Here is a 23,266-nt window from a genome sequence, read left to right on the forward strand (position 1 = left end):
AAACCCAGGCAATCCACTTTCCCACAGTGCTGCTGAAACGAGTCATTTGGTGGCAATTTTAAGTCTCTTGCAATTATTCTGATTTTCTTTAGATCATTTCTATACAGATGAACTGTAGATATACTTACTGCTTCACCTTAGAGACTGACAAAGGATGCAAACCCAGAGCACCTTGTCTGTGAAGGAGCAGCCACACAGGCTCTGCCCAGACTGGGTGTCTGCCAGCCCACTGGTGTGTCCCTGGGCACCCTGAGGTGCAGGTTGGTGGCACCCAGACACACTCACAGCTCTCAGCTGTACATCTGCCAGCACATGAACTCCCAGCAGTTATGGCGTGACAGAACCTCTGCCTGCAAACAACTGCATCTGTTCTCACTGAGGTATTCAAACTGAGTGTCTGCCACCCTGTGCTACACGGTGCTCTGGGATGAGCTTCCTGAAACCTCACCGTGAGATGATGGGCAGCGTGCCAGGAGAAGACAGGTCGTCTTAGAACCTGCCTGGGCTGGGCTTGTATGGGTGGCTCAGTTTCAGGCAGACACAAAAAGGAGATAAAAAGCTCCTTAACAGTGATTATTAGGAAGGTTTTGACTGGAGGCAAAAAGGCATTTTGTTCTTACAGTGGTTTGGTTTTTTTTTTTTCAGCATGAACTATATTATTAATGTCTGAATTTATACTCTCAGAGAATAAATCAGCTTTATGCATAGAATCCTCTCTTAATAAGCTAAACTCACTTTGATCAGTGTGAAGACTGTTTATATGCAGCGTTTGTAGTGATCTTGGTGCTCAAGAGAGACAGGGAAGATATGCATGTTCCCCCTCGGGTGCAGTCAGTACGCTGTGTCTGCATAATTTGTACAGAAAAAGAGACATATATGAGACATGAGAGGAAATTCTGCCCCTGTGTGAGTGGGTGGGAGTTGTGCCCTCAGTTCAGGCAGGGCAGGTTTGCCTGCTGCAGCAGGGTGTCTCCGGAGTCAGCCACCGGTGCTTGCTGGGTGACTTCTGTGGAAGTGCTTAAGGGGAGATTATTGCTCACAGCAGCTTATTCAAGAAAACACTTAAATGCATTCTTAAAATTAATCACAAGCTTTCATGAATTGGGGCTCGTGTGCTGTAAGGGGCTGAATTTAGCTCAGTGCTGGCTGAGTGCCGGGGCACAGCCCTGGGCAGCGTGTGCCATGGTAGTGCCCTGGTTTGCTCCTGCCTGAGCACTCACCGGTTGTGCAGTGGAGGAAGGACACTGTTTTATGGAGGGGACCAAGGCCCCAAGTGCACTGTGCAGCTGTTTGGGGCCACTTAGCAAGCCTCTGGCATGTGTCTCACCAATGCCCGGTCCAGAAGAGATGATACCTTGCTCCACCAGACACGCCTGTGCTGAGGAATGGGTACTACAGGATGAGCTGTAGTCAGTGTGTCCGTTCTCAAGGTTTGTGGAAGCTATGATAAGCTTTTGACAGGCCCTTTTGAAGGGCATCACTTTTGAAGGGGCAAGGCATCACTTCAAACATCGCTGTCTGCTTGCCCAGAGCAGGAAAGCTCTAGGAAGAGAGAGCAAAGCATCCAGCCCTTATATGCATCTGCACACGCCTCTTAGCACACTTTGCTAGTCCTGTGGTTGGGGTTTTAGTGCTTGCTGTGCAGGCTTGGAGAGGTTTGGTCTGTGCCAGGGACAGTGCTGTGACAATGCAGGTGTCCCTTCATTGCCAGCATCTGCCCCAGCCTGTCACCATCAGTGCAGTGAAACGCCTGGAACAGATGGCTGGTGGTGGTGCCTGCAGCTAATGCCAGCAATGCGGGTGGGGATTTGGTGCACTCAAAATCCAGTGAGGGCATGGGTCTTGGATTTTGCTTCAGTCTTTTCTGGGATCTGGAGATATTTGCAGAGCACCCCCAAGGACCAGGAGTGTTTGAAGCTGGGCTACCTGCTGTAGTGCACATTGTAGCATCCATTAATATATGCAGCTGGGTGGGTTTTATGGCGTTTTACTCAGCCCTTTGCACACTGATTTATTATCTCTAATGCTGCAAAATTACACAAAGCTTTTGACACTTCTGTGATCTGAGAATGCATGGAAGCTGAACAGCAGCCAGGCTTGGAGCACGTGTGTGCTTTAGCTCCCCTGGTTAATTGGCCTCCTCACTCCTGTCTCGTCCAGGGAAGGAAAGCGAGTCTCATACACCTTTGAGGGCACTGCAGTCGTTTCAGAAATGCTGGAGTGTGTTTCCCTGCCACCATCTCCATCTCTTTCATTGCCATAAAAAATAGAAATCAAAGCTCTCAGTTGCTGGCTCCTCTATCCTTCAGCACAGCCCTGACTTATCTTTACAGCTTTTCCCTGCCTCCCGCTGCTTCTCTAATGGGGTCAGGTCTGCTCATTCCTGACCCCTTTCTCACCCCTCTCTCCTTTCTTGCTGAAATGCAATTTTTTTCTCTCCCCCCTATTAATATCTTCTGCCACAGGACTGTCCCTGGGGAGCCCCTGGAAGGAGACCCTGTCTGTTTTGGTCCAGAGCTCTCCCTGCTCCATCGTCCTACTCCTGGCTCGGTGCTGGGTGACATCCCTGGAGCATGGACACAGCACGGGGGCAGCCGAAAAGACAACATCTCTCCTGCGTTGGTGTCATGTCAGAGTGGCTCTCTGTAACACCGTGTATATAGCTGCATTTTGGCAGTGGAGGGCAGCCTGGGATGAGAGCTGGAACTGAGCTGCAGTGTCTGTGTGGGGCAGGGCACATCTCCCACTCAGTCTGGAGGAAGCCACAGCTTGGCATGGTGGCTGGCTCCATGCCTGCCAGGGCTCTGCCAGCCTGCCAAGCCCATGGCTCTGCGGCTTGGCCCTCAGGGACACAAAGTTAGCTGGAGTAGGGACTGGCAGGAAGCATTGTGCCAGCTGGAACGGGGGCACAGGGAGGCAGTTTGTGATAGGGGCAGGTGGTCAGGAGGGGAGAAGGCAGCGGCTGTCTCTTGGAGGGAGATGATGGTTCTGGCTGTGGTGGGCTGAATGCCCACAAAGATGGTTTTCAGGGAGGCAAACCCAGCCGCCAATAGCCAGCTGCTTTCTGTGGCAGTCTGGGAGCCCGGAAAAGCTGCATCCGACTTGAAGAGGTTTCCTTCTCAGTCCTGCTATTTCCTCTGTGCCTGGGGAGCCCTAAGGGTTCCCTCATCCCTTTGCATAGTCCTGGAGATTGTATGGATGTCTTCATCCTGGGAAACCTTCGAGGTCTGTCTTGGGACGGGTACTCTTTACCATCTTTATCAATGACATCGAGGATGGAATTGGGTGCACCCTCAGCAAGTTTGCGGATGACACCAAGCTGAGTGGTGTGGTTGACACAATAGAAGGAAAGGAAGCCATCCAGAGGGATCTTGACAGGCTGGAAAGATGGGCCTGGGGGAACCTAATGAGGTTCAACACTGCCAAGTGTCAGGTGTTGCACTTGGTCTGGAGGAATTCCAGACATATTTGCAGACTGGGAGAAGAGCTCCTGGAGACTAGCCCTTCTGAGAAGAACCTGGGTGTCATGGTGGATGAGAAACTAACCATGAGCCAGCAGTGGCTCTTGCAGCTCGGAAGGCCAATGGTATCCTGGGCTCCATCAGAAGAGGGGTGGGCAGCAGGGACAGGGAGGGCATTGTCCCTCTCTACTCTGCCTTTGTGAGGCCCCATCTGGAGTCCTGAGTCCAATACAAGAAAGATGTGGAACTGTTGGAGAGGGTTCAAAGGAGGCCACAAGGATGCTCAGAGGGCTGGAGCAGCTCTCCTACGAAGAGAGGCTGAGGGAGCTGGGCTGGGTCAGCCTGGAGAAGAGAAGGCTGTGGGGGGACCTCACTGCAGCCTTCCTGTCCCTGAAGGGAGCAGAGGAACAGGAGGGGAATCAGCTTTTTAAAAGGGTAGATAATGGCAGGACAAGGGGGAATGGATTGAAGCTAAAGGAGGGAAGGGTTAGATTAGATATTAGGGGGAAGTTCTTTACAGAGAGAGTGGTGAGGGGCTGGAACAGGCTGCCCAGAGAGGGGGTGGGTGCCCCGTCCCTGGGGGTGTTCAAGGCCAGGTTGGATGGGGCCCTGGGCAGCCTTGTGTAGCTCCAGGCCTGGAGGTTGGTGTCCCTGCCTGTGGCAGGGGGTTGGAGCTCTGTGATCCTTGGGGTCCCTTTCAACCCAGACCAGTCTATGGTTCTATGAGGTGCTGCTGTTGACAGCAGCATTTTGACTGCAGGCAGGTTGAAGCGTCGCAGGGCCCGGCCACAGGCCGGCCTGACTTCACTGGGGAGCTGAGAGCTTAATTTAACTTTGCAGCCGCTGCAGCCCAAAGATGGAGCGGAGATGGGGGCTGAGACAAGCAACTTCCTGAGCTGGTTAAACCACCGGTGTCATCTCTGGGGTTTGACCTCACTGTGGGGCTGGTTGTTGCATTGCCAAGGCAACCCAAAACTGCACTGTGACTTCCTGCCCTGTTCTGGTGCAGGTCGTGTCAGTCTCGCCTGCTGGCTCCAGGGAGGGGCTGCACAGTTGGCTTTGCCCTGCGCCCAAGTGGTTTCTTGAGTGAAAAACAAGAGATTTTAAGAGCCAGCAGGAAAGGGAGGGGTTCTGCTTATGTGCAATTAATTGCTTAAAGATGTTCTGAAGCTGGCTATTTTGGAACTGGATGCTGAATATAAAACTGACATACTACATAAATAAATGATGAAACTCCAGTGACATCTGAAAAGCTCTTTGGGATGCTCCAGTTATGAACTTATATAAATAACATATTATTGTCATTGTAATTACTGTTTTCCTTTTTTAGCACGCCTGTGCTTACAGAATATTTTGAGATGTCGTATCTGGCAGAAATTCAGCTGACCCATAGAAACCAGTACCTTTTTGCCAATTTCTATTAATGTTATTATTTTCAGAGGAGAAAATCAAAGCTGTGCTGTGTTTTTGTATCTCTTGAGCTCTGCAGCAGATGCGCAGCTGGATGCAGGTGCAGCTCTGCTGACGTAGGGATACACTGATCCCTCCTTGTGCAAGATGGCTGGATTTGGGCCAGGATGTACCTGCGTGGGCAGGGACACAGCGGACTTCAGGTGGTGTATTTGGGGACAGTGGCAGTCTGTACTGAGCTGTCACTGCTGTCTCTCACAGAGTCACTGGGTGATCCTGAGGAAGGCCAAGACACATGGGACAAGGGTACTGAAAGCAATCTCAGAGGTTTTTCCCTAATTCACTGCCCTGTGCGGGAGCAGTTCTGGATCACCTGGAGTGTCTGCTTGTGCCAGAGATTGGCCATGTCCCCAGCTACCACTCACCTCCAACGGAGCTTTTCCTGTAGGCCCTGCAATTGTCCAGGGCATCTTTTTCAGAGATGATGTGTGAAGGTGAAGCACACGCAGGCTGGAGCAGCAGCACTGCTGGGCAGCTGGGCCGCTCCCAGCTTGGCTCTCAGGTTGACTGCCAACTCTGGCTGTTTCATTGCAACGCAGTTTCCTTCTGAAGGCTGGTTCCTTTGCTTAACTGATTATGCAAGAATCTCAAGCTTTCAGGAAAAACAACAGCCCTGGCCCTTGTGGCTGCAGAACTAAGTTTCAAAATGTGATCTCCTAAAGGCCGTGAAGTGTAAAGCTTCTAAATACTTGGAAGGGAAATGAAGAGCCATGTGCTGATTATCCTGACTTCCTGTAATTTCTAAGCCAGTTTGAAGACATTTCAAGGCCTGAATCAGTTTTATTTGCCAGGCCTAAGCAGTAAGGTCAGGTAAACGTTTGTATGTCTATGCTTGCATAAATATTTTTTGCCTGTTTCTTCAAGCGTTCTCCAAGCTGGTGTCTTGTACTGATGTCCTGCACCTCTCTGAGAGGCAGTGCTGGTAACAGCAAACACTTTCTTTGTCACTAGAGAGAGAATCGGGCATTACCTTGGAACAGGAGACATCCAAGTTACAAAATACCCAGCGCCTGGTAGGCCCCTTGCAGTTCTGGGGTGAGGTTCTGTTGCAAGGAGGAAGGGGGTGTGGGTCCATGAGTTGCTTTTGCACAGGGCTTGAGCCAGATGGAGGGAAGTGCAGGAGAGGGGCAGGCTCTTGCTCGGAGCTTTCAGATGGAAAGCATGAGTCACTTTCACTGCAAGTGTTTTCTTGCAGGGTGCCAGGACATCCTCTCCTTCCGCACCACATGGCTTTTGATTTCTTTGAGAGCTCCTGTCAGACAAAACCATCTCCATTTAACACAGAGCAAGGGGAGAGAGGAGTACAGCAGCCTTGTGCTGTCTGCACTGTTTCAGAGCTGAAGCATGGCACAGACTGGCACATAACTGCTGGATGGAGAAGGGAGCGTGGGGGCTTTCACCCAGACCGCCGTCTAATGACACCCATGGAAATGATGCACTTGCAGCTTTGTCTCCTGGTGTCCACCCACTGGGCTCCCTTAGCCCCATATACCTGCTTCTGGGTGTAAAAGAGACAAAGTGAGTCCTGCAGCTTATTGTGAGGGTGCTGGGGACTGGGGACCACAGCTGGGGAAACATTTCCTCCAGGGTTTATATAGCATGAGCACTGCAGGGGAAAAGGAGGTGCTGCGGCACCCGCTGAAGGCATCGCCTAACAACTCCTCAGGGCTCTCACCCTGCCCGAGGGAGGATCTGCTTGCTGTGGGGAGACAAGAGCCCTCAGAGGGCTGGTGTGCCATAGATCTGGTCCTGTCAGTTTGTCCAGCCCGTGCAAACCTGTGTCCTGCTTTCCTCTTTCTTGGCTACAGAGCATCGTGTGCTGTGAGCATCCGTGCAAGGCAGGGTTGCCAGCTCTGCTCTGGGATGCAGGATCTGGGTGATCAGGGAGTGGGGTGCAGGACAGGCTGTCCTGCAGGTGCACCCTGCAGCGTCATGTCAGAGCTGCCAGCAGTGCTGCTCTGGGGGTTGCTTGGCTCTGCTGCTGCCTGTGACAAGGGCTGTGCAGAGCCTTGCTCTGAGCTGTGTTGGCACCTGATCTTGCCCTCTCAGGCCCCTTCTCACCCCATCCTTCCCCCTTCTGGTTGCTCATGGGGCTCCTCTCTGCAGTACGTATGCACTCCACCATCACCTTTTGGCCTCTCTCTCCCCATCTCTTGCATCTCACAGCTGCACAGCTCCAGCTTTCATGGAAGCCCCACTTGCCGTAACACCTTCTCTGCTCTTACCTGCCTCCAGCACAGCCCCTTCCTCAGCTGAGCAAAACCTGCATCCCCATCCCACCCATACCTGCAGCACCTTTGACTGACTCCTGACACCCTGCCCTGTCCCTGCTTCCCCTGCTCCTCCTCAACAGGTTTTCCTCCCTCGGCGTTTCACAGAATGCTCAGCGTGTCTGTATGTCTGTCCTATAGCCTGTCTCTCTCTTTCCTCCGTCCCAGGTGCAGATGTTTCCTCTGTGCCTCCAGCCACAGCCAGGATTCCTGTCTGGGCATTCCTCTTGTGTTTAACTTCCTTCTCTCTGCCCAGTGTAAAAATAATTGTGGCCTGCTCATACCCAGCTCTATCGACCATTTTTCATCCCTGTGGTTTCACCATAGCCCCTCTCCACATCTTGCCCTGGGCCCTGCTGTTCCATCTACCTGAGCACTGGGTTTGCAGCAGGCTCCTCAGGCACAAGCTCCCTGTCGCTTGGTGAGAGCTGCTCTGTTGCCTCCCTTCTGATTTCCTCCTAAAAATGTGGCTTTGCTGAGCAGCACACCAGCCTTGGTGTTGTGGCTGTGTGCTGACTCACGCTGCTGCCATTCGCCCTTCCTCCCTCGTTTCGGTCTCTACTCCTGCCCCCTCTCCTGGGCTTTTGAACGCAAAGTCTTTGGGGCACATACTTCTTTTTTGGCTTTGTGCAGTGTTATGGTGGTTTCAGGCACTGGGTAGCCAAGCTCAGGGTTTCCAACTTAATTGTTGTTTTTTAAGCCAGGTTCCTGAGAAATTACTTGTGAATCTCAGATGTGACCGTGACTAGTGTGTCCGAAGGGTAGTTGTATGCTACCTCTCCACCCCCTGCCCCCTTCAGCTTTTACTCAATTCCACAGATTGTCTTTGCCTCCTATTTTCTGTGCGTTTCACCTACTTGGTCCCTTGGGATTTGTTTCAAAGTTTGGGCTTTGCCAGTCTTCCCACCTAAGTGGATTGCAGGGTGGTAACAAATGAGGCAGAGGATAGATGCTGTAAAATGCTGGCTAAATTTTGGGGAACAGATGTAGGTTCTGAGGCAATACATCCAAATCTACATGTGGTCCGTGCCATTTCCTCTTCTTCAGCTACTTAGAAACCCATCCCCATTAACATTCGCATCTCGTGTGTCTCTCTAGTTGCTTTGGTGAGTGGGAATGGGCGCACTGGGGTGAGCTTTGTTTCTAAGGAAGTGAGAAAGCACCGTGTGCCCTGGGCTGGCGGTGCCGTGCAGGGATGGAGCAGCGTGTGTGCACCAGCCGTTAGCACCCTGAGAAGTGAAAGTTGATCGTGGTGCAGCTCCTGCCAGGGTTGGGGGTTGCTCTGGGCTTGGCTTCCGCTCTGCAACGGAAAACACCATGGGGCTCATGTTGATGTGATGGGCCAAGAGAATCGGTTACAGCAGAGCCAAACCAGCTGGGTTTGCCCTCGAGTTGTTTCCTCTGAATATTGTTTGTTTGAAAGAAGAGCTGGCCTGAAAGGACTGAAAAGACAAAAGCTTTCTGATGGGTGTCCTTTGGCTGCTGTTCTGAAAAATAAATCCTCAAATGAAGCATTTTTCTTTCACTTTCTGTAAGTTCACATCGCTCTGGTTATACCTGTCATAACTCTGGGAGAAAAGAACCGCAGGGAAACCTTCAAAACATAATTGCAATTAAAACATCGGCACGTCTGTATGATACGCAAATGCAGGACGCTGGGAGACAGGTGGCTGTTTTTCAGACAATAAACATTTAAAATAGAAATGGCCTTTCCTGTACTCCCTTACAGGAGTATCTCCAGCTGTCACTGTGAACCTGTGTTTATAGAGCAAATATGAGGGATTTTGGGGAAACTTTGTATATGGATACAGAAAGGTAACAACTTAATATGACTTCTTAAGGTTTCCCCTCTGGTTAATGGGTAACTCCCTTGCTAAACCTTTCCTTCCAGCTCTCTCTGGTGGTTTCTCTCCAGTGGTCGTGTGTGCTTGGGCTGGCGGAGGGCAGCAGGACAAGGACCTTTCCTTGGGGTTTTCCTTGTGCTGGGCTCTTTATGCTTGCCCTTGGCCAAAGGCAAAGCCCTGCATTGGTGTTCGTGGGCATGCTGCTGTTGAAGTCATTTCACTGAGCTTTCCGTTGAAATGCCAGCCAGCTTGCTTGCTGGTGGAGAGTCAATGCCCGAATAGATAGGCTGTTATTCAGCCAGCGCTGGTGTCCAGGCGGAGCCTTGTGACCCAGCCTGGATGGGGGCTTGAGCGCTGCAGGTAACCCTCTTCCTCATGCCCCACACCCAGGGGAGCAGCAGTCTCGGGGCAGAAGCAGAGGGGTGGTGCCTGCAACGTGTTTTTTAGAACAGGCTGGTGTGTGGGATTGGAACCAGTGTTTATTTGAGAGGGGTGAGTGGGCTCAAATGGCAGGGTACACAGCTCTCCTGTTATCTTTTGATTTCAATTGTGTTTGTGTATGTTTTTCCACAGTGAGGTCTCTCCCACACATCTTGATGTTTATTCCGGTGCAGTGGGCTGCAGTGCTTGGGGCTGGGAGCTGCTGCCGGGTGTGCTTGGGGTGCTGCAGCCGTAGGGGCTGCGGGAAAAGGCGGCTCACCCTGACCTGCCCACACTGCTGTCACACAGGAGGCCAGAGGAACCAGAAGAGCATCACAGCACACCCATCTGTCTGCCCTGGATGACTAGCTGTTACATGTGTGTTGGAGAATGGGATGGTTTTGGCAGTGCTGCACAGTTCTTTCTGTAGAACTGGGTTGATGTTTTGCTGGACTGGCAGCACTTCTTTGTACTTGGATATTGGCTTTCCCTGTGGAGGAATTTGTGGTTTCTAAGACTCTAATTGCTTTAGTGTAATAGTTCTTCCTCTGCTTTTCTAATGACTTTGGTGGGTGCCATCTGCTGTTGTGACAGCTCTGGGCAGAGCGAGGCTGAGCCCTGGATGCTGGGAGGTCTCTGCTTTAACCAGGCTCGTCAGAAAAACTAAGACTCTGAAATCTTATTTTCAGAGCTTAAAGCTTTACCTGCAGCTCTGTTGGGACACTGGGTGCTAGGGTGGGCCAGATGTCAGAAAATATTTGCAATGGCTCCCACCGTGCTCTGCAGGTCTGTTTGCAGGGGCACGGGCATGCCTGGCCCCCATGGATAGCCAGCATGCTTTGGAATGGACAGAGTCATCTGTGTTTCCTCAGTGGTGGGCAGGGGACAGGACGCATCCTGTTGCGAGCAGCTGCTTCACTTGCAAACAGCTTGACCTACATCTTTTGTTTTCACTTTAGAGACATGGCTGAGGTTCCTGTTGTGACAGCCTGTCTGAGTCGTGACAGCCTGTCTGAGTCGTGCTGGGTGTGAGCATGGCCGGCGTAACGCCGTGCTGCATGTGATGGAGAGCTGCTGTGTGTTAAACCAGGGAAATCACGCTAGGGACTGCATTTCAAAGTGCTTTGGAGGAGAAGCTGGTCTGTGGGAGCTGCAAAGCCCATCGGGGTGACAGCTCTCTGCAGCCCTACAGACACACACCCCTCAGCTCCTGGAGCTCGTTAGGTCGCTGATCTGGGACACAGCATGGCCTCATGGAGTACCGGTCACAGCACCAGCCTGCACAGTATGTTTTGTCCAAAATCACTAAATCCACAAGAGTGGAAGGGATACAGAGAGTTATTTTAAGAAGCTTTTTCATATCTGTGGTGAGCAGTGCAGAACAGGTTTTGAAGCCTCTCTTGTGGGGATGCGGGATCCTTTTCAGTCCTTGTTCTTTAATTTTCATCAGATCTCATGAGGATCGCTCTTTCTTGCTGGTCATCAGAAATGTCAAAGCTAGACAAGAAATGTTCTCAAAAACCCAACTTTTAAAAAGAACAGCTTCAGAAACAGAGTCCCAGTTTCAGGGCCAAACATATGTGTAACTGGAAGGCCTGAGCGCTGCGTACCCCAAGCCACCACTATTTAATGCCACAGGGGTGTGAAAGGCTCTTAGAGGGAATCTAATTCACCATTTCAGCTGCTGCCAGGGTGAGGTGTGGTGTGGGCGGCGTAAGCAGCACTCGGGCTTGTGGCACTGCTTTAACCAGCTTATGCTGCTGAGCCTGACTGGGATTGCTGCAGCAATTAGCAGCAAGAAAAGTAAATTGAAGAGGTTGGCAGAGCCATACACCTGGGCTGTAGGGTCCTGCCCAGTCTCCTGGGGTGGCCAAGCTCTGGGGATGCCTGGCCCCAGACCTGCAAACGGGAGAGTCGCTCGTGAATGTCCTGTTAATTCTCTTCAATTTGCAAAGCTGGGGAAATTTTCAGAAGTGTGTAGTGTTTTCCTGAAGTGGAGCAGTTCCTTTTCTCTGTCTACCTGTGGGGTTTTAGGGACTTCTATGCTTTGTGTTGTCTCTTTATGAGATTCCCACACAGCTCGGGTCCTGGGTGCAGGAGCAAGAGGCTCTCCATGTGCCCCAGGACCAGCAGCATTTGCCACCTCACACCCCAAACCCTCCATGGCTGGAGGAGCTGGGCAGCAGCACCCAGCCTCTCTGGCACCCAGTGTGGGTTCTCTGCAGAGTGACTGTTGTCTTTCCCATTGGTCACCTGGTGGGCTTCCCCCTCAATGCCTGCAGTGGTTCTGCTGGTGCTAGCACGTCACCAAGGCTTGCAGGGTTTCTTTCAGGACTGCACAAGCAGCGAAGCAAAGTTTCCAGAGAGTGATTGAGAGGGAACTGTGTCAGATGTCTGAGCTAATCCATGCTGGATTCCTGCAGCATGGCAAAGAGGCACCATGAGTGCAAAACTCTCTGGGGTTGGAGACACATTTTCCCCAGTCAAAAGGAAGAGCTTCTTTGTGGACAGCCAGAAGTACAGGAGAGCAAAAGGCTGTGCAGGAATCACGCTGCCCAGAGGCCTGTATGGGACCCAGCTCTTCACATTAGTAAAACGGGCTGTAATTGCACATAGGGTCTGCGCAGCTCCCCAGCAGAGAGATGCTGTGATGTCATTCTGCTGCTGGGATGCAGTCCTGGGAAACACAGCCTTGCATTTGTGAGGTGCTGTAGGGAAAAGCTTTCCTCTCTGTTTTGCTTTCAGAACTGGCCCATCATGCACTGGGATACAGGAACTGCCTCTTCTCTGTGAAGCTGGTTCTTTGGCTGAGAGAAGCCAGAGGCAGCTTAGGAGAGATGGCTGCCTTTGCTACTCCACCCCAGTGGACCATCCAGGTCTGCTACAGACGCTGGATTTTAGTTCTCTTTTTACCATGTACTATAGGATGGCAGAGAGGGAAGGAATTTTTTTTCTACAGCTCTGATTTTTTTCAAAGGTGCTGGTGCAGGAAAGATATCACCGTGCTAAGATTTCTCGTGATGCTTCACCAAAAAATGGAAACAAGATAAAAACATGACGATCACCGAATAGCTCCTGTCTGGGGCCATTACCCCCTCTTATGACAAATGTCTTCCCACTATCCCAGCACCAGCTCCATTTCAGTGGAGTTGAACTGGAAGCAAAACCCTGGCTCCTGTTTGCTGCCAAGGCCTTGAAGACATTACTTAATGCATCCCAGAGACTTGGGAGCCAAAGGCACAGAACAGAAACCCTTTGGCTTTGATTGTTTTTGGAAGTGTAATGTTTATTTCTTGGCTTATCTCGCATGTGACAGACAATATTGAGCTGTTTGGATGCTCAGTGGTGTGGCTGTTTATCCAGAGGTGTTATGTGGTGCTGAGCTGCTGATGCTCACCTTGGATGCGTTTTCTCAGGCTGCAGGTTTTGCTGTCTTTGGTGAGAGACCTTGTTCTGATCTCATTTATAATTCAGGGCACAGGCTACATGAATAGTTCATCCTGGCAAAACCGTTCAGCTGGGGGAGGGGGGCAAGGTTTGCTGCTGATGGGGAAGCATCCAATGTTCCTCTTCTGAGGATGGAGAGTCCAGACACACTTTCCTGCCTGGGTGTCATCTCCAAAGGCATTGTAGCATCCTGGCACCACGTGGCTGCTTGAAGGGTTTCATAAACAGTGCCCGTGGCATGGCCAGGCATCAACAGCTTTTTGGTCAAGATTCAAAGCAAGGCAAAGCTGATGTACCTAAATTTGCTTCCCCTTCTATGATAATCGTTCATATTCATACAAAGAAATGGGTTTGCTTTTGGTGTGAGGTTTTAATTTTCACAGCTGCAGCGCTAAACGCCTGACTCTAGTTTATGAAGTCTGAAGGCTGGGGCTGGGCAGCTGAGATGATATTTTCCTACTTCAGAAGTTTGTGCTTTTCTCTCTTTTTTTTTTTTTTTTTGAAGTTCTGTTTTCTGGACTTGTAACATGGACAGCATTATTGCAATAGTGAATGTAACGGCATTCTCCTAATAGTTTTTACTCGTGACTCCATGGGATTTTGGAGAAGTTCCTCTTGCTTCCCAGACGCGTGAGAGCAAAACCAGGCCCCAGATTTTTCCAGCCTTTGGCTGCAGCTGAGGTGTAATTTATGGAGAGGGCTTTCCTGCCTTTCCAGAGGGATCCCACTCTTCCTTCCGTGGGGCAAGATTCCTGCTCTGTAGGTCATAGCAGCTGGCTTGCTCTCTCCTCACCAGTGGCATGTTTCCAGAGAGAACACGGCTCTCATCAGCTCCTCGAGCAAACCCAGCTTTGGGCTGAGCAGAGCCAGTGTCGGAAGCTGCATCTCTGCTCGGCTGCAGGGACGAGCGGCTCATTCATAAAGATGCTGAAGCCCACAGCTGTCAGAGCTGTGGCCTGTCCAGGAGGATTTCTTGCTCCATTAAGAAATTAGACTGTGCTTGGACCAAAGCAGTGCAGTGCTTTGTTTCTTCCAGTAGATTATTACCAGGCACAAAGAACTTAACCCCTTGTTTCCCTCTGCAAAACATGCACCTCTTGGGAGTATCAGATTGCTGGGCTCATGAGCAGTCCATTGGGAACATGGTCTGAAATTCTAAATTAAGCACAAGATGTTAATTGCTGGTTATTTTCTAGATTTTTCTCTTTTTAAAGAAATATTTAAAAAGTAAATTTTATCATATTCTATTTTTCCTGCAGGAAAAAACCAAAGTGGTTGAACCCTTGGACTATGAGAATGTGATCCTTCAGCGTAAGGTTCAGATCTACAGTGATCCCCTCCGGGACCTGCTGCTATTTCCAATCGAAGATGTATCTGTGAGTTTGCACTGTCTGTCTCTCATGCTTGAGGCTCATTCATCTCCTGTCCTGCTTACCCTGGAAAATGTCCGCTGTTAGCCCCGTGTTGATTTTGGCTGCACTACTGACAGTTTGCACTGAAAACATCATCTCCTTTTCCCTGCAGATTTCAGTCATCGGTCGGCAGAGAAGGACTGTCCAGTCTACAGTGCCAGAAGATGCTCTAAAGAAAGCTCAGAGTCTCTTTATCAAAGAGGTGGGGGCAAAAGTCCATAAAGCACCTGCCCTCAGCACCTTCTCCCTTAGGCAAGGCACTCCTGGCCTCTGAGGCTGCAGGTCACAGTTTTTCCTGTGCAGGAAGCGCTGGTCGCTGGCAGGCTGGACGCGCACGGTAGCACTCACACAGGGCTCTCGTGTGGGTTTTGTACACAGCAGACATGGTGTGTGACTTTGCACTGCCTGTCTGAGCTGCAAGGTGTGGTTGGGCAGCAGGGCAAGGGGTGGGCTATGCAGCCTCGCTGGAGCATCCCAAGTACTGTGGGATCGTTCTGTGCAGTGCTGCTCTCTAGGACAGCTGCCTCCAAGTGCAGTGGCCCCAGATGCCAAGTGGTGGCTGATGTCGAGTTAGAGGCACTGCCTTTCTGAGGGCAGAAAATCAGTACTTTCTGGAAAACAGGGCCTTCCTGGATCACTACTTTAAGGCCTTGGTGTGATATAAATGCAAAATCAGTAGCTGTGTGGCAGACCAGATGCTACGTGATTTTTGTCTCTGTGCAGAAAAGGCTCTTTATAACATTCTGTATTGCCCTGCAAAACCAGGGAAGCAGCTGGTCCAGACCCTGTCCGCTTGTGCTTACCTCACCACGCAGCCTGTAACCTTTCAGACTTGTGCGTGGTTTTGTTTTGCTTGCTGGAGCATTCAGAGAGCTGTATTGTTTTCCTTTCAGTGCATTAAAACCTACAGCTCGGACTGGCACGTGGTAAACTACAAATATGAGGAATACTCGGGAGACTTTCGGATGTTGCCGTGGTAAGTGTCATGCTCCCTTGGAATACTAATGCATGGTCACAGGGCTGTGGTTTGATCTGGCTTAGAGACAGCTGCCCTTCTCCTGATGCCTGTCCCACAGTCTACCTGCTCTCCAGAGACATGTCACTCTGAAGGCTAGAGAAGCAGGGGTTAGTGTTCTCATGCTGTGGTCACTCAACCGTGCCAAGAAGATGCTGATCATAGACTCATAGAATGTGTCAGGTTGGAAGGACCATTACAGGTCATCTAGTCCAACTCCCCTGCGGTGAGCAGGGATATCTTCATTAGATCAGGTTGCTCGGTGCCCCATCAAGCCTGACCTTCAATGTCTCCAGGGATGGGGCCTCCACTATGTCTCTGGGCACCCTGTTCCAGTCATCTACCACCCTCATAGTGAAGAAATTTTTCCTAATGGTATTATCAGATTTTTTTCTTGATGATATTGCCAGCATGGGTCATTAGTTCACGTCCTGTCCACCAGTACGCAGACAGATCCCTTCATCTGGGATGAGGACAGACTGCAGTCCGGGCATGTGACAGGATAAATGGTGTTGGCTGTGTCTGCTTATCTGAAACCAGGAGCGTCCTTGTACCCCTGGGCTGATGATGTCTGCGTGCTAGACATGATGTTTCCATGCGAAGCAGATCCAATTTGTGCCCCCTGCTACAGAGAAGTTGATGCACACCTTCAATCCAGTGGTGTAGTGCCACTGTGGTTGTTGGCTGGAGAGTTGTGTGCTCTGAAAGGGTGGGCTGTGCCAGTGATTCCAGCCCAAAGCTAATCAGGTTTTTCAGGCAGGTACACACATCTTGGATTTCCACCAGATTGTTGTGTTCTCAGTTGTGGTGCCCGCTCTGCTCTTGCTCTCCGTGCTCCATGCATGTGTGGAGCACAGTTCCTACTGCTTGTGTGCTGGCAGTTTGTTAAATGCTGCTTCTGGTTAATTTGTTGCAATGTTTCTGCTCTGAGGATCTCACAAGGAAGTGAAGCAGCAATCGGGCAACTCCATTGGTCAAGTCATATTAAAATTTATTAATGACTTTGCCATCTGATCTTGCTTCTTTTTTAGCAAGATGGAAGATAGACTGGCCTGCTGCTTCTCTGCCTTGCACAAATGCAAGTCGGCAAAAACTCTCCGGAGTCAGCTAACATGGAGAAAGCTAATTACTTGTGCTTAATTTCCATGAAACGGACTCAGAAATTAGCTATCTCCAGCTATAAAGAGCTTTAAGTATCTTGAAATCCAACTCCTGCAGGAGGACAGTGCTGCTGTGCTCTGTGGTCTGCAGTTTGTCAGTTGGTTCTGGATCCAGCATCAGCTGCTGGCTCGGAGAACCCTCATTTCCCAGTCACTAAAAATGAAAATGTGTTGTGATTTCAGCAAGTCCTTTAGGCCAGACAAGATTCCAAGCCACGTGTTCGAGATTGATGAAGACTTTGAAAAGGACGAGGTAAGGACATTAATTATTTTTTACATACTCTGCTCTGAGTTCTGTTCAAAAGCAGATTTCACAATGCGAAGTCGGAATTCAGTTCCTAGGAGTGGTTTCCTGGTGAGATGCTTTGTACTGTGAAGATGGGACCAAATTTGAGATGGTGATTTGTTTCAAAGTATGACAAGATAATCTATTGGAGCCAAGGGTGTCCTTAATCACCTGTAACATAAGTCATAATATTTCTCCTGGCTTTTTCACTTGAAACACTGCAGCAGCAGCAAAGGGGAAAAACAACCCAAGGAAGCCAAACAATTACCAAGTAAAACATTTAATTAAAAGTAGGCAATTTTTTTTTTCAACTAAGCTGTGATATTGGGGTCCTCCTCTCAAAACGTTTTGTGCTCTGTCACGTAACCTGCACTTCTTAACCAGTGGCTTCCACCCGGCGTTCGCAGTTGGCAGCCCCGCTCTGTGTGCGCCCTGCGAACGCTGAGAGGGGTTTGCTTCCTCTGGCAGTCGGCGTGCTTGTGCTCAGCTGGTTATGGGGAAGACTTGCAGCCCCCAAGCTCTTCCATGGGGGTGAGCTGGTTGCTCTGACAATTGGGACGTCTCAAACTGGTGGTGGTTTGGGATGATGCCGATGCCACGTGTCCCTGTGCATGTGGCATTTGCTGCAAACAGCGTTTTTCTGTTTCAAGTACCACGTGAAGCTTAATTCATACACGTGACATTAGGAAGGGTTAGTTTGTGGTAGGAAGAGGTTAGCCCAGCTGTTTAAAATCCTCATGGCACCAAGATGCTGCTACTGAGGAGTTTACAGAAGAAAAGAGAACTTTCTTGCAGCAGTGAAGATTTGAGGCACCTGTTTCATGCACATTTCTAACAGTTGCTCTATGTGTCCCAGCAGACCTCAGGTCTGGAATGGGACATGGAAATGTATTTTCCAGTTTGGCTTTAATTTTTTTTGACTGTGTTGTCAGTTTGCATTACATTGTTAACTTCAGTTTAATAATCTAATTAATAATCTGATTTGGGCTGGAGACAAAAGTGTACCCTATGTTATCAGCATGCCTCTGAAAATGGCAAAAAGGACAAAAAAATGCTATTAGCACTTGATGGAGCCTTTTTTTTACTCTGGTCAGCATCCTGAATAATCAAACACATGAAGTTACTGATGTTGGTTGTGAAAGAATATTCCCGGTGCTTTGGCAGATAATTTTTAGTGTGGCCATACCTAAAGGATCCTGTTACAGCTTCCTGATGGAGCATTTGCATTAGTTATGTAATGGGAGTTCAAGTACAAGAAATCTCTTGATGAAATAAAGCATTAGACAATTTACTTTGTCATTGGAAGTTTGACAAGAAAAGAGTGAAAACCTCCCATTTGGGATGCAGGAGGTGATACAAACCAGTCCCTTCCTAGCTCGTTGGCAGAGGGTTCAGGTCTACCTCTGCTGCTCAGTCACTGGAAGTCCCAGGGTGAATTTTTCTCACTGGTCTGGGACCTGATTTCCCTCCTCCCTGGTGAAGATCAAATTTAGGCATGGATGGAGGGCTGTTCTCCTTTTCCAGGACCACAGGACAGGAGCAAAGATGGAAATTCCAGCTGGTGTGCCAAGAACAGCCTGTCTGGGTCACTTGAAGCTCCTGTGTTTTGTTTTGTTGCATTTCAGCTATTGGGGTTTAGTGTTTGTTCCTAAATGTAAAATGGACAGTTGATTTATGCAAAAGGAAGCAACAAAATAAGTCTTACAACTTTCTAAACAGTCCATTTTGAAAACCTCCTTCGCCAGGTTTTTGAAATATTGCCTGAGAAGCAATGTGTTTCCTCATTGCAAAACTGCTGTGCAGCTCTGTCGGCGCAGATGTCATCTTTCTTGTTTAAGGGTCACTCAAATGAGCCTGTTTTGCCTGTATGTTCTACACGTTACTGTATTGCTGTAGTTAAACTGTGTTGCTTTCAAGGGTGGGTATTTTCCTTGTGTCCAAGGGGAATTTTGGGGGGGAGGCTGTTCACCTGACCTCTTTTTTTCTGATCTTTGTCTTTCTTTCAGGATTCCTCATCCCTGTGCTCCCAGAAGGGTGGTGTGATAAAGCAAGGCTGGCTGCACAAAGCAAATGTAAACAGCACAATCACTGTTACCATGAAGGTGAGTTTGATCCAGCCTGATGTTCATTGTGAACCAGGCACAAGGTTAAGTTCAGACCACATCCTAAAGCTAGGAGTGATGACAGGTGGATTTGGGTGATAGTTGCAGAGTATCCCAAGGTGGGCTGGAAAACCCACAATGTCTGGTAACAGCTTTTGACCCTTCCCTCCCCCCAGAATATAAGACCGATGCACTTCAAATCGTGGCAGACAAGCTGAACAAAGAGGCAAAGCATATTCTAGTAAACCAAGATTGTTTTCTGAATGAGCACTGAGGCCCAAAACAGGAAGGCAATTTCAATAACTGAAACAGTTGTCCTGCAAAGGCTTAGTAAAGTGATAGTTTCCTTGCTGGTAGGAAATATGTACGAGGGCCAGCTTTAAACTGAAATGACATGTCTCTGCTTTAAAAGCAGGGGTGATATCACTGAGGAGCGTTGCTGACCTAGAAGCAACAGCTGCATTGTCTCCTGTTCTCCGCTGTATGTAATCCATCGTGGCACTGCTTACATTTTGCAGTGGAGGTTTTTAATAGTTCCACCACAGTTTTTTGCTGTGGCAGTGGGCCCATCTGCTGTTCTACCAGACAGCTGCCTTGTTACAGCATAGAGGGAACACTAGGGAGTTATGCTCCACTGTGCAGTGGAGAGATGGCTGCAGCGAGGCTGCTTTGCAAGGATGTTGGTAAAGCTCAGAAAGCTGGGCTGTTCTGAGGCTCGATTCGATGAGTTATGCTATCATGAGAGATGGAAGAGGACCATTCAAAGTGCTAATCTTAACATGAATTTTAAGGTGACTACTCATGAGCTTGAAGACAATAGAACAGTTTTCTGCCCCTCTGCTTTTCCGAGCAGTGAGGTAGAAGCCGTTTCTGCACTTCTGGAAGAGGCATCATGCATACTCAAAGCAGTTAGTTGGGTCTGGTTTTGACTTAGCCTCTGTGGGACTGTTGGGCTCAGTGCCCAGCACCTCAGACCCATCTTTCAGAGACATTATCTGAACAACTTCAGTTCAATTACTAAGATTCACAGAGTCTCCCATGAAACTCAGATATCAAAGTACCAAAAATCAGTAGCCATTTTCTGAGCTGGTCCTGGTCACTTCTGTGTCTTACAAAGCACTGCCCAAGGCACATCAAGAAATCTGAGGACTCTGAAGGTCTTCACCCTTCTCACCTCTTTGAGAGGCTGCTGTGCTGTCTCTGAAGCAGATGCACCCATCTTTTGGCTGCTGTTTCTTTCCATGCTGTGTTGTGCAGAGCTGTTGGTACCTCAACACCGTTGCTAAGCATGTGCAGAGTGCGTTTTGTGGAGCACCAGCCTAGGAGCAAACTGTAATTAGCCTACAGCTGCCAGCCTTTATTTGAGTCACCTTTCCACTGCAAAGAACTTCCCTGGTTTGGCCCACCTCTCTTGCTGTCAGTTTTGCAGCTTTTAGGTGTGCTGCATTACAACTGTGGCATCAGGTTTTTCTCTCCTCCTTTTTTTTCATCACTACGTAAAAAGACTTGCCTGGTTCTCTAGCCATCCCTCTACAGTTGTGCTCACCTACAGCATCTGTGGCCTGACCAGCAGGGATGTCTCCTCTGCTCCTAGGTTTAGGGTATTCATTTTAAATGATCATAATCTTCTGACAATTATTTCTGACAGCAGCGCTTACAAGGAGGGAAGATGATAGGCATGGTGATTGCTGCTTGCTTCTGCATTTCCCTTTGAACAGAATCCAGAAGATGCAAATGGTTTAGCGTGAAATCCCATTCCCACAAGGGATATCAACCCTGAAATGTCGAGAGAGGGAGATCTACCATGGGTTTCTGCAGCATCCACTGCCAGAGTTTGAGATTGATTCAGTGAAGAACTAAATCAGTGTCTAAGCTGGGTTGATGCTTAGCATGCTTAGATTTCCATGTATTTTAATGCTTTGTTGAACTAAAGGCTTAGTTAAGTCTTATAAAACTGTAAGCTCAACAACCCTCAGGGTATCTCTACAGCTAAACAATGCCAGAGGTCACCTGTTAGAGGGCTTTAGGTTACCCTTCAGAGCACAATGCTCCCTTACAGTTCTGTGTGAGTGAGTGGGTTTATTGAACATTTGCTAGTGCCAATAATGGTGGGAGCAGGAAATCACTAGTAGTCTCCCATCTGGGGTGAAAAATGCTGTGTTGATTCATTTATTTTCTAGATATGCAGAGCAGTGGAAATACAGTGCCGCTTGCCCCAGCTTCCTTCATGATTCTCCTATCACAGATATCCAGCAACTGTGAAATGCACTCTGCTCCTCACAGACCTGACAGCATATGGTGCTGCCATAATTGCTGCCAAAATGTTCTCCTGAATTACAGTCCAGTGCTTACTGGCTGACAAACATGAAGGAAAGTGTTCTGAGATACTGGGGAGCTTTTTCTTTTCTTTTTTTTTCTTTATTAATGCATGGTCTTCATAAGCATCAACAACACAGGAACACTTTTCCTAAACTTGCTGCTTTCTGAGGTGAGAATTGAACACTAAGCCAAAGCCAGTGCATGAAAATAGGTTTCTATTTGAAAAAACCCCAACAAAATACTCAAGCAGTTGAATGGATTGTGGTGTCCCTAGGGTTGCGTTTGAGTGATAGGAATTTCCACATGTCTGTTGGAAATCTTCTGGAGAATTGCTTTGTAATTCTAACTGAGCACTTTATCAAAAAGGCTCTGGAAATACCTGCTCTAGGGTGGGATGAAACTTCAGGCAATATGCTGATCTGAATTCACTGTGCTGTATTTCTTTGTAAAGATAAATGAGGCGGGAGCCAGTTGAGAGACAAGCACAAAGCCCTGGGGCTTTGCTTTAGATGGGCAAACTTATCACAACAACAGAAACATTAAAATTAAAGAAGATGATGAAATCTCTCTTTACAAAAACAAGTCATAGTCAAAGGGGTGAATCTGCAACCCTCTGGGGTCATCAGTGTTTCTATTTAAGGCATTTTCTCAGTACCAGGAGGGCAGATACTGAGACTGTGGTTTGTAAAATATACAACAGGGTGAACCCTTGTGTAAGCAAGACTTTGTTTCTTTGCAGGTATTCAAGAGGAGGTATTTCTACTTGTCCCAGCTCACAGATGGCTCCTACATTCTTAACTCCTTCAAAGATGAGAAAATTTCAAAAGAATCCAAAGGCTGTATCTTCTTGGACGCTTGCAATGACGTTGTTCAGGTAGGTGTGCCTCCTGCCTGGCTGTACGTGAGCTCCAAGACAGAAATGCTCTCTCAAGGACTCTGCCATCGAGGGGTGAAGACATGAATTTGCAAACAAACCCAGAGCTGTTTTGCTCTGTCAGACAACCTGAGTGAAAGGGAGACAAGGGGTTTCATAAGAGTGCTGTACTTTTGGCCAGGAAGACAGCAAGTGGAACAACTGCTGTCAGTAAAATGCATTTCATTGTTAACACATCTGCTGTCTCCCTGCTCTGTCCATCTCCTTTGCCTGGTTATCATAGGTAAGGTGCCTTCTAAGGCAGTCTGAGGGCTGAATCCTGTAAGTAATTGGTGTGACTTAGTCATATCTTCCTTCTCAGTTTGCTCCACAGAGCAACTTCTTGTTTCTTAAGTTCCATCCCCATAGGTCCACACCAACGTGCAGCTTTTTGAGATTTATGACCTGCAAAGGGCTTGTAAAGTTTTAGGAATGGGTGTTTGTACAGGGCTTAAACCTGGGTTTGCTTTGTTTTGCTGAGAGTGACGTGCAGCTGTGGTTTGTTGCTGTGCCTTCTGCCACTGCTGTCTCTGCAGAAGCTTCAAGCACCGAGCATGGTGGAGCTGGTGCAGTGCAGCTTGTATTACTCCAGTGGTTTCCTTCAGTGTGGATGAGTCAGAGCTGTGCGTTACCCTTCATCTTCCCCAACACAATAAAAGCAGTGGTGCACATGCCTCAGTGGTGTACAGGGTGTACTTCCCAAGCTGCCTCAGATTTGCCTGGGCTTATGCTTGGAAAATGCTGTTTAAAGGCCAGCAGAGCTCAGATGTTGCGTCGAACCACTTGCTTTTAAGATAGATGCCTCTAAGTGTCCTGTAGAGCAACATTACTTACTGTGTCAGACAAAATCCAGTTCCTGGCTTCTCTGGGTAAATATTAACATGCTAATGACATAAGGAGGAGCTTGCTCCTGCTCCTCAGTGCATTGTCTGTGGTTCAGTTTGGCTTTCTTCCACTTCCAGAGTAGCTGGCAGCTGTGGAGCCGTGTACTGCTTAATCACAGCCAGGGAGCCTGTTGTGATTGCTGCAGGACAGGCACCATGTGAAGGAGGGTGCCTGCGCTGTGCCCGTTGGGGGTTCGGTTCAGGATGGCAGGTACCGTGCTGAGTTGTGGGGGAAAGTGTAATACAAGTCTCATTCTGTCTTG

The 23,266-nt window shown here is 48.9% G+C and overlaps 1 protein-coding gene across 1 annotated transcript in view; it reads left to right on the forward strand.

The window, feature by feature from the left end:
- The window catches only part of DOCK11 (dedicator of cytokinesis 11), a gene marked incomplete at its 5' end in the record, with an annotated part of 82,025 nt that overhangs the window by 4,515 nt on the left and 54,244 nt on the right, over nucleotides 1-23,266 (forward strand). Inside the window, 6 exons of the mRNA XM_084269241.1 lie at nucleotides 14,172-14,288; nucleotides 14,437-14,526; nucleotides 15,218-15,300; nucleotides 16,683-16,752; nucleotides 18,792-18,887; nucleotides 21,946-22,080. Coding sequence (XP_084125367.1) covers nucleotides 14,172-14,288; nucleotides 14,437-14,526; nucleotides 15,218-15,300; nucleotides 16,683-16,752; nucleotides 18,792-18,887; nucleotides 21,946-22,080 — 591 coding nt within the window. The remainder of the gene's footprint in view (nucleotides 1-14,171; nucleotides 14,289-14,436; nucleotides 14,527-15,217; nucleotides 15,301-16,682; nucleotides 16,753-18,791; nucleotides 18,888-21,945; nucleotides 22,081-23,266) is intronic.

This window comes from Gallinula chloropus, assembly GCF_964237585.1.
Source record: "Gallinula chloropus genome assembly, chromosome: 11".
Lineage (NCBI taxonomy): Eukaryota > Metazoa > Chordata > Aves > Gruiformes > Rallidae > Gallinula > Gallinula chloropus.